Raw genomic sequence first — 11620 nt, forward strand, 5'->3', positions numbered from 1 at the left:
GGATGAACAGAAGTAAGGATGGATGGACGGATGGGCATAGGGATGGATGGATGAATGATGGACAGATATTGAATCATGTCCCCGCTTATGCTCACCACCGTACATCCACCATACAAGTCATTCTCATCCGACCTTTGTGTTTATGTGTGAAAGGGATCATGGCTGCTGGCAGGTTAGGAGCAGGATTAACACTGTAGTAGATCCTGGACCCTGATTAACACATTCCCATTCTAGGATTAACCCTATCTCAGCCCAGACCGTATCAAAATGAGCTATGATTATAAGCCTGATCTGTAAAGCTAGGTTATATTTAAGCCATCACTCAGTAGGAAGGAAACAAGCTTCATGAGCCGAACCTGAGGTTAATTCTGTAAGACTGATTCTGACTCATAGTCAGGGTCAGAGGTGAGGAATCGAGACTCTCCTGCTGGACACTGGTCAGAGGTGAGGGTTTATGGTATCTTTGTATTACTTACAGTGAGTGCAGTAAGGAGTTGAGGCAGGTGCAGAGCAGCAGCGGCACCATTGCACAAAGTGTCATGACGTTGTTGAATTTGGCCTCAAGGACACTGCGATGGTCACCTGCTGCCTCCGTCTGATTGGCTGAGACATCGTGTGATGAAGATTCTTTCAGACGGCTGGTGAAGTACTGCAGAGACACATGGTGATCTACTGTATCAAAGGTGGTGCTCATATCCAGTAGAACCAGGACAGAAAGTTTCTGAGTCCAAATTACACCTGAGGTCAAAAAGTTCTGTAACTGAATAAAAACAACTTTTTCTGTAATTTTCCTTAAAAATGGTAAGTTGGATACAGGTCGTAGCTATCAAGAATGTTTAGGTCTAAATTCCTCTTCTTCAGAAGGGGCCTTGCCATTGCGGGTTTACAGGCAGATGGGAAGATGCCCGTCTCAAGGAAGTAGTTTACCATGTCTAAAAGGCAGGTTGTTGGATTTATTTGGGACAAAACTTTATCAAGCATCTTTGCATCAACCAGGACAAACTCTCCAGTGTTTCCTCGGGTAAAAGCAGAGCTTCAGGTATGTGAAAATCAACATTTCATTGAGATAAAAGAATGGATCCAATAGAAGCGATCGGATGCAGGCATGTAGGACTTGTAAAAGTGCACATGCGTTAACAGGCATGCAGCCTTTTCAGTCATTCCTGCCTTTTCTGTACTTTTAACTCTTTTTAACATTTTTATTTTGTTTTTTGTTTTTACTTATTATTTTATTGGCCATAAGTAGCTGCCATCTCAATATGTGGTTTGAGTGAGTTTTTGTACTTTTCATTTTTCAGAACTTTTACTTTCATGGGAAGTTGGGATGGCACAGCAACTACACACTGCTCACTTTGTTTATGCCAGGGATTAGCTGATCACCCTGAAGCCAGTCAGACCAGCAGAAAGACCCATGGACTTACCAGCTGAAAACTGGAGGAAAACACACCAGGGATGCAGAGGAGGAGGACAGATGAAAAGAAAGAGGGAGCCGGCGAGACAGTGGAGGCATACAGAGAGGAAAAGGTACACGCCATGTTTCCCGTCTATTATAATAGGGAACGTGAGGTCACTGGTGAATAAGATGGACGAGCTGACAGCACTAAGCCAGAGTCAGAGGGAGAATTGGAAGTGTAGCTTCATGTGCTTTGTGGCGACATAGCTGCATCAGAATGTTCCCAATGACAACGTATCTATCACGGGCTTTCACACTGTCGGGCCGACAGAAACTGCACCCAGAGTGGAAAGCAGAAAGGGGGTGAGGCTTGCTGTTCTTGTCAACAACTGGTGGTGTAACCCTGCCCACATAACCATCAAAGAGGGAAGTTGTGGACATTGAACTGTGTGTTGGCGGTCTCAGACCATATTATCTGCCTTGGGAATTTTCCCGTGTCATTCTAGGGGCGGTTTGTCATTCCTTCTGTAAACCCCACTGCTGCATGTGACACTGTTCATGCTACCATCGCCCAGTTACAGACTCAACACCCGAGTGCTTTCATTGTGATCTCGGGTGACTTCAACCATGTCACCATGGACACTACACTGTCAAACGTGCAGTATGTGGACTGTCACACCAGAGAGGAGAGAACTTTAGACCTGTTGTATGGCAATCCTAAGGATGCCTACAATTCCTCCCCCTCCCCCACTGGGGAGATCAGACCACAACCTCATCCATCTGTCTTCATGCTATGTTCCTGTTGTGAAGAGGCACCCGGTGACCACAAGGGCTGTTAGAAGTTGGTTGGAGGAAGAGGAGTTGGAGGAATTACAGGGATGCTTTAAAGCGACAGACTGGCGAGCACTCTGTGAGCCCACGGTGAGGACATTGATGGGCTTGATGAATGTTTCACACTACATAGATTTCTGTACTGATTTAATCATCCTAATACAGACAGTCTTAACAAGCTGTGGGTGACTAAAGACATCAAAGCCCTCCTCAACAACAAGAAGAGGCTTTCAGGGCTGAAGACAGAGAAGAGGTGAGAATGGTCCAGAGCTCACAGAGTCAAGATTAGGGAAGCTAAAGACAATTACAGGAGAAAGCTGGAGTGGAAACTCCAACAGAACAACACAAGAGAGGTTTCTAGTGGGATGAAGACCATCACTGGTTTCAGGCCATCCAGCAGCGGAGGAGCTGAGGGCAATGAGGACAGGGCCAACGAGCTGAACATGGTTTTAACTGGACTCTGCAGTGACACTCAGCCCCCTTCTAACTGGTCAGGATCAAGCCTGAAACCCCCGCCACACCACCCTCTCACACTTTCTCCTACTGCACCTCTGCCTCCAGTGACACCCCTGACAACCCTCCTTCACCTGTCAGCTTCACATATAATCAGGTGGAGTAACAGCTGAGAATACTCCACTCAGGCAAGGCAGCAGGACCAGATGGGGTGAGTCCCCATGTCCTTAAAGCCAGTGCCTCCAGCTCTGTGGAGTCTTACACCTGACATCTTCTGCCTGACTACATGACTAGAAGGGTTAGGGGTTGAAAATAAAAACACTTGTTTAGCCCTATTTATCGACCTAACTAAGGCTTTTGATACAATTGACCATTGTCATCTAATTAATGTCATGCAAAAAATGGGTTTTAGTCCCAACATGATTAGCTGGTTTAAAAATTACTTAACCGAACACATTCAGTTTGTTTTGTTTGGTTCTGTTCTGTCTGATGCAGTCACACTGAATAAGGGGGTCCCACAAGGATCTAGTTTAGGGCCTTTACTTTTTTGATTTATATTAATAATATTTGTGATCAGTTAAAAGTCTCTCTGCACCATATGTATGCTGATGATACAATTTTGTATTCCTCTGCTCCCTCTTTGGTAAAATGGTAAATGGTCTGTATTTATATAGCGCTTTACTGTACCTGGGATGATACCCAAAGTGCTTTACATCATATTCACCAATTCACACACACATTCACACACTGATGGCGGAAGGATCTTATTTCTATTCTATGGTTAATTATAATGTCCTCAGATTTTATGCTTGTAGTGTTTGTAAATGTTAGTGATTTTGTTGCATAACTGTTAAATGTCTTACATTTGTTTGTACTCTGCATTTTGTCTGTACTGCTGCTTCATCTTGGACAGCCAGGACATCCTTGTAAAAGAGATTTTTAATCTCAGTGGATTATCTCCTGGTTAAATAAAGATTAAAAATGGAGTGACTGTGTGCACACAATTTCCTCCGGGATTAATAAAGTATTCTGATTCTTTATCTGATTAAAATGAATGTTTATTAAAAGATCAATGGTTTAAAAAGGAATTTTGGTTTATTTTTGTTATTTGTGATGAGGTTTGAGAAGTAGTTTTCTTGCTTGTTTTACTGAATTGTTGTAGATTTTGTGTTGCTCCCTTAAAATTTCATACTGGACTGTTAAGTTTGTTTTTCTCCATGTCCTCTGTGCTCTCCTGCAGCTTCGTTTTAACTCTTTACTTTCCTGTCTTCTCCATGGCGCTGTGGATTTAGTTCCTGATGTTTGTGTTTTTGTCCAGTGAGACTCCGCTGTGAGGAGGAAGGAGATTTGTAATTATTTGGGAAACTCTGCATTTCGCTGGTGTTTGATATAAAGGATGGCATTTATTTTACCTAAATGTTTTTTTTTTTTATTTCTGTCTCCCACGTCTACTCATACTGCAACATATTTACTTGAAATGAACTGGTCACGTGACCCCCTACATTAGGTCTGGGGACATGTAAAGGTGGAAAAAAGTGTTTCCATTAGGCTACAGTTTACCAATATACTTCTATATTGACACATCTGAAAAACCACCTTATGAGAGCATAAAAACTTTTTAGCCATATATGTGTGTGTTTTTTTTTTTATTTAGTTGTTTCCTTTGCCAGTTTTTTTTATTGTGATATTTAGGTTTCGTGTAGTTTGGGGCGTAATGTAAATGCAGCTAATGAAGTACTCAGGATAATTTGTTTGCTTAACATAATTTTTTATAATGCTATTCAAAATGCCCCATATTCCTTTGAATTTATTTTTGTTTTCATCCAGTATTTTTTGTAATATTCTTTTCATGCTTGCTCTTACATTATTTGTTTTTAAAATCTGTTTTCATATTTTTTTGCCTTATTAGTAGTAAGTTTAATGAAATCTCTATAAAGAGTCATTTTTCTTCTTGCTAGCATTCTGTAACTCTTTTGTAATCCACGGACATTTGTTTCTTCCACTGGAACTAAGGGGCCAAGCCAAGTTCCAGAAAAACAACCATAATCCCCTCCCAAGCAAACTTTACACTTGGTACAATGCAGCCAGACCAGTACCGTTGTCCCGGCAACTGCCATACCCAGACTCTTCCATCAGATCGCCAGATGGTGAAGCATGATTCATCCCTCCAGAGAACGGGTCCCCACGGATCCAGAGTCCAGTGGTGGCGTTCTCTACACCGCTGCATCCGACGCTCTGCATTGTTTTTGGTGATGATGGTCTGGATGCAGCTGCTGCCGTGGAAACCCAATCCATGAAGCTCTATGCTGTTCTAGAGCTGATCTGAAGGCCACATCAAGTCTGGAGGTCTGGAGCAACCGACTCTACATAAAGTTGCAAACCTTTGCACACTGTGCCTCAGCATCCGCCGTCCGACAGTTACTGTCGTTCCCAAACGCTTCCACAGTGTTATGATCCCACTAACAGCTGACTGGGGAATATTTAGGAGTGAAGAATTTTCACGAGTGGACTTGTTGCACAGGTGGAATCCTATCATAGTACCACACTGGAATCCTCTGAGCTTCTGAGAGCGACCCATTCCTTCACAGATGTTAGTCGAAACAGTCTGCATGCTTCATTTTACACACCTGTGGCCATGAAAGTGATTGGAAACCCTGATTTCAATTATTTGGATGGGTGAGTGAATGCTTCATCTGCAGGATCTGCTCTGTATTTCATTGTTGGAAATGAGGCTTCGGGCAGCTAATGGAAGTACCAGAACCACTCTATGTGCTAGTGTCTGCAGATGTCTTTCTGAAGAAGTCCTCCCAACATGTAGCAGCTAGTAAAAGAACAGGTTGGAAAGTAGCTTTGGTCCTTCATTCTAAGACCCAGCAGAGCGGGACCAGACTGGAGGCTGGAGGTCTAGAAGTGATGCAACGCTTAGGAAACATGTAGAGGAGTTTTTATTTCTCCACAAAGCTTTTTAGTGCTGTCCCAGTTTCCATCAAGACCTGGTTAATAGCGGTGATGGTGTCCCTCTGCACCTGCAGAACTTCCTCTGAGGACACGGCTGCTGTGGTGCTGGGTGGAGTCTCTGGCCTCACCCTCTCCAACCACAGCTGCAGCACCGCCCACCCAGCTGGAGTCCCGGCCACCGAGCTGGAACACTCAGGAAGTAGAAAGAAATATTATATACCACTAAAACTGCTACCAGTCTCTTATGTATCTGTACATGTTCATTTTCTAGATGAAAACAAGGGAACAAATGAGCTGATTCTCCTCTCTGGCGTGTCTTCCCTCTGACATGGCGTTGACAGCATCTCCACCTGTCACGGCTGGGGTTGAGCACCTTTCCTGAAGGCATTCTCCCCCCATCTCTGATTATTAAAGCGCTCCACCTGCGCTGTGTTCTTTATATACCTGTGTGTGACAACCTCTCTCTGCCAGATCGTCTTGGTTTATCCCTGCATGCTTCCAGCCCTCATCTTCTGCCTGCCAACCTATTTTGACCTCTGACTCATTTTGACCTGGATTTCCTGATTCTGCCTTGCCCAGTCTGGTAACTCTGTTGTTCTGACCTTTGGATTATCGTCAGGATTTGGATATTGGATTACGGACCTAACCACTGTCACTGGAAGGATCTCTCTGGATTACCTTTTGGAAGGCTCAACCTGGAGCTTTTACCAATCAACCAACCATCCTAACCCATTCTAACTTTCCCTGGTTCAGTTGTTTTGACAGTCTCTCATGGGAATTCCTCTGGCTGCTCCTGTCCTCCCTCCTGGAAAAATCTGTCGTGTGGACTCCTTCACCTCCTCTGGTACGTGGTCACATTCAGCAGATTCCTGTCCCTGATTATTCTGTCTGCACACCCCTGCTCTCATACGTCCACAGTCAAGCTGCCAGAAAGGAACCAGAAGCTTCCATTCTGACTACATTCCCTTGTTCCAATAAAACTTTCTTTACACCAATCCTTGGGTCTCTGACATTCACTGGGTCCAGTCTGCTGAAGCGTGACACCACCTGCTGCCCTCCTCTGCCTTTCTGACCTGGTGATGACCACGCCATCCCACCAGATAGCCTCTAGCTCAGGAATAACTGGTGTGGGTCAAGAGCGATACATAGATCACACAAGAGAATGCCACACAATGAGTCAATCTGTGCGGGGAGTCTATATAGGGTAGACGACCAGGTGCACACTGGTGATGATAAAGATGGGATGCAGGTGAGATCCAAGATTGCTGGAACAGAGGGATTCTAGGTAATGTAGTGCTGGGACTGGTGGTTACAACTCAGGAGAAGTGGAGCGTACCCGAGGGGGCAGTCAGTGCATATAATAACAAACACTGGATTAATGACTTGGCATGAGCGTTACATCTACATAATTTAAATATGGTTGCCAAATTTTCAAAAAGATGTATTGTTTTGCTAGACAGTGTGTGATTATTTTCCAGGGGAATGCAACCATTCATCTCCAAAGAGATGAATGGTTGCTGTTAAGAGAGAGGGGAGTTGGACTTCCATAACACTGCACTACACTTCTTACCTACACGTAAGGCAACTTCCCTGAATTTTAATTGTTTTATTCAGAGAACTGTGAAAACTTTTAAAGTTCCCCAATAAACAAAGATCAGGATCTAATGGAATATTAATTCCTAATATTGTGGTTAAAGTGGAGCAGATGTCATGCAAGAATGGCCTCACCTTCTTACATCTTCTTACACCAGGTACAACGCAGGAAGGAACCGACCTCAGCCTCACATCTGAAGCACATCTATTAGATTTAAATTAATGTGATTTTTCTAGTGTGAAATATAATTAATGTAGAAAGTTTTAATTAAACAACCTGTACTGACCATTAATAGCAGCTGACATGCTCTTGACATAAATCAGTCCCAAGCCATTCATCAATTGCAACCCCAAGATCTGACACCTATTTCAGTCTGGATTTATGCAAACCTGGTTTTGGGCACCCATTCAACAACGGGATACATTCAAGACAGATATTTAGATGCACTCTCCTGAACATCACTAAAGACAGGCAGCATCATGTCAAGACCCAAGGTAGTCCTCAAAAAGGACCTTAGCTGGAGAGAACAACAAAACGTTTGATTGGGTAAGTCATATTTCCTAATCACGTGTTAAACTGACATGAGAAATCCTCCACTGAAGTGATCCTCCCAGTACTGAATTTCTTTTATGATACCATATACCATATATCTAGAATCTAGAATCTTATTTACAGTCATGAGTATAAGTTAATATTGTCTTTAGGGTGTTTTAGGTCAGTGGCTTCAACCCTTTTTTTCTTGGGGACCCCCTTCATGCATTTACTGAAAAGCCAAGGACCCCCTGCCCCACCCTCTGCTGAATCCATGCTTGGTTTTAATGCTTTCAAAAGGGATATCATCATAAATACTGTATTCTGGCTGAGTCCTGTCCTTCCATCAAGCCAGCGTTGATTAAATTAACATATAACTTTACTTTTTTTTCTTAAAATGGGGACAATGTGTGGACATTAATCACGATGGCCCTGAATGTCCAAAACCTCAGGGACCCCCTGAGCTCTTTTGGGGACCCCCTTAGGGCATCCCGGACCCCAGATTGGGAATCACTGTTTTAGGTGACAGTCCCACTTTCAAGCCAAGACACTGGTGAACCTGCCACCAAATTTTAATGAGCTGCTTCAAAACTGGGCTGTCTGAGCAACTGTTTACAGTGTTAGAGTTATGTTTATAGATGAAATCACTGTACCCCTCTTCATTCAGGCAATGAAGTGCAATTTGTGTTCAAGAGCAAGCATCGCTGCCCTCAAAAAGGGATGAGATAAATCTCATCTGAGCTGCCAGGTAGTATTTTTTAAAACTGGGAAGCCTTGATTCTGCCTATCAAAGTGAGCGACAGGTCCATCCAGCTTTGTAACCCGTCTTCAATCTGACTGAGCAGCAGGTGGTTTTTCAGTTTGTACCAGCTTTTAAGGTTACTGTCTACAATAATCCCCAGAAGTTTAATACTATTTGATGGCTGTTTAAATGGGCGACTTTGCTGTAGTGTTGAATGATCAAAGTTTTTCAGTGGAATAATTTAACTTTTTTATCAATTCACCTTGAAACCTGTCAGGTTACCAAAAGTATTTCCCAGAGATTATAATTGATAAAGAGAATTTTGTAGCTCTTTTAAGTATAAAATAATGTAATCCACTCGTAAATTAATTTTATGAACATTCAGACCCACCTGAAAGCCTTTTATTTCAGGATCTGTAAATTGCTTCGGGTAATGGCTCAGTTGCCAAAATAAATAGTCCTCGAGACAAAGGGCATCTCTGTGGACTCGATCTACCTAAGAGAAACGTAGATGAAATCTGTCTATTGGTGCTGACTTTTGTCTGGGGTTTGTAGTTGAGAGTTTTTACCCAATTAATAAAAAATGGGCCCAACCCAACTTTAGCAAATACTTTAAATAAAAATGGTCACTCTAGCCTAACAAAGGCTTTTCAGCATCCAAATTCACAGCTAAAATGGTCTCCATTTCAGATTTCGTTAAATGAATAACATTAAAAAGCTAACATATATTGTTATCTGAGGAGTGCTTTGAAATGAATCCGCTCTGGTCTGAATTTATTTATTGCGCTAGCTATTGGTCAAGTCTGTTAGATCTTTGGAGATCAATTTGTAATCAGTATTTAACAGTAAAACCGAATGAAGAGCACTTTAATGAATTTCTCATTTTTTGTATATCACAGTAATTAAGGTAGTAGAAAATGAATATGGGAAAACTTGAGTCTTGGAGGTCAACTTGAAGATGTCCACAAGAAGTGGGAGCAGTAGATCCTTCAATTCTCTGTAAAACACAGGAGGAAATCCAGCTTCTCCTGTAGATTTATTTGCTTGTAATGAGCTGTAAAATTACAGAAATTAGTTACTGCTGTTAATGCATGATTTTGACTGCATTAGACATTCTATGTCTTGATGTTGGTTTTCTTTATTTAACTCTGTATATGGTAGACTGTCCACCTGCCGGTTTTCTTTTGCTTGTTTATTTATTGAAAACTTTTAAATAAACCATTGAATATCTAAAAAGATCTCAGAAGCTTGTTTTAAAGTGAGAAACAGGAAGGGATGTCAAACCGTTGTCGCTGTCATGAAGAAGTTCCATGGCAGCAGCGTTCCCAGACCAAGCATGAAGAAGATTAACCAAACACCAAAGTACCTGCAGGAGGAAGGAGATCACAAGGAGTTAACAAAGTGAAATAAGCCCAGATAGCAGACAGGTTTGGGCTAAATCCGGCTTACTTCTGGCACTTATGGCTCAGTCAAGGCACTGGCAAGAGTTTTTTTGGGCCAGAAGTGGACCAGATGTAATTTGCTGGCCTGGTTTGGATTATTGCAAGTCTTCTGTGGGCCAGAACTGGTCCTGATATGGGAAGCCTTCCTAATGGTAATTTCCTTGTGGGCCTCATGTGGAGTTCTGGTACTGATACACATTTGGTCAATGCTGTGAAGGCCACATTTAGGCCAAACATTTGTTACTAACTGGGTGGTAGACGATCTCATTTTGTTTGTTTTTCATTAAACTGACTGAAGACGTGTGTGTGTGTGTGTGTCTGTCTGTCTGTGTGTGTTATCAGTTTATCTCTGAGCTGCAGGTGGCCATTTATCTTCATGCAGCACAAACATGAAACTTTCAGCTTAAACAACATTTAGTCCGGACAACCAAAACAACGCTGTTCAAATATCAATCACTTAATCAATCAACAAATCAATCAATCAACAAATCAATCAATCAATGGTGTCACCAGTTTTAGGTCGTGTATTTCAGCTGAGAAATACAAAGTCAAAACTCAGAGGTCTTCAAGGACTTTTGATAATCATTAACCAGAAAAGATTAACATATTGATTATTTTACCTGAGCAATTTTTTAATGATCAGATATGATTTGAATATTGTCTTACTTGTCTTTAGGTGGGTTAGTGGCCATTTTCAGCAGAGAAGCAGCGAAGAAGTGTCAGTGTGATATGGAGGAGGTGCCGCTGACTGAAGGAGGGCTCCAGGAAGACAGTTTAAAACAGTCGTTAGAGAGATAAGGATAGTCCAGAGTTTCTGAACAGCCCAACCAGGAAATCCAATACACTAATTTATTTGTGGTTTTATGACACATCAGCGAATTCATTGAAATAAAAACAAGTAAAATAGAAAAATCTGAGATCAGTGTGAGGAAAACTGTAAAAACATTACTACCCAGTTAAAAAATATTTAAAAAATTTCAGATCTATTATCTACTGTTACTTAAAATATGTAGGAAATGTTTAACAAAGGTTTTCTATTAAAATTCTGCTTTTTTATCATGATAAATAGAATTCCTTCATTTAAAGTCTCACTGAAATTCGAAAAGCTGTGACATCACTGTGACATCATCGACCTGAAAATCATGACAACATGACAGGCTGTATTTAAAGATGGACCTGTAACCATGGCAACATCCCTCGAACACATGTATGATGTGAAAGTGGCACGTAGACCTGGATCAAACCTGTCGTCCATGAGACATTCAGGGACCCATCTGAAACTGAGACCTGATACCTACAACCAGCTAGCTCCAGTTGAACACACAGCTGGATACTCTGATGTCTGCGTGTACCTGAACACACCCTGATGTCATAATGCTGAGAAAAATGTAAGAATATGCTATGGTGCACTTAGGGGTTAGGGTCTACTGTTGTGTGTAAGAGATCGATGAATCAGAACCAATCAATCAATAACAACCTGAATTTAATTAATCTGCTGATCAAATAATCTGAACAGAAAACAATCCTATAAAGAAATTATTAAAGATTTTTATTTACCCTAAATGTTTGGTTCTCTAGATGTTTTTATTGTCTATATGTTTACTTTCCCTGCATATTTATTTAGTTCAAATGTTTATTTACCTCAGATGTATATTTACTCCAAATGCTTGGCTCTC

The 11620-nt window shown here is 41.7% G+C and overlaps 1 protein-coding gene across 1 annotated transcript in view; it reads right to left on the reverse strand.

The window, feature by feature from the left end:
• Window positions 1–11620, reverse strand: part of LOC121638106 (equilibrative nucleoside transporter 1-like) — a 29016-nt gene extending 17396 nt beyond the window's left edge. The window contains exons 1-4 of the mRNA XM_041982590.1: window positions 11586–11620; window positions 10611–10703; window positions 9787–9868; window positions 477–649 (exon numbers count right to left, since the gene is read on the reverse strand). Of these exons, the coding sequence (XP_041838524.1) occupies window positions 477–649; window positions 9787–9868; window positions 10611–10636 (281 nt within the window). The 5' untranslated portion in view covers window positions 10637–10703; window positions 11586–11620. The remainder of the gene's footprint in view (window positions 1–476; window positions 650–9786; window positions 9869–10610; window positions 10704–11585) is intronic.

Source organism: Melanotaenia boesemani, chromosome 4, assembly GCF_017639745.1.
Source record: "Melanotaenia boesemani isolate fMelBoe1 chromosome 4, fMelBoe1.pri, whole genome shotgun sequence".
NCBI classification, from domain to species: domain Eukaryota; kingdom Metazoa; phylum Chordata; class Actinopteri; order Atheriniformes; family Melanotaeniidae; genus Melanotaenia; species Melanotaenia boesemani.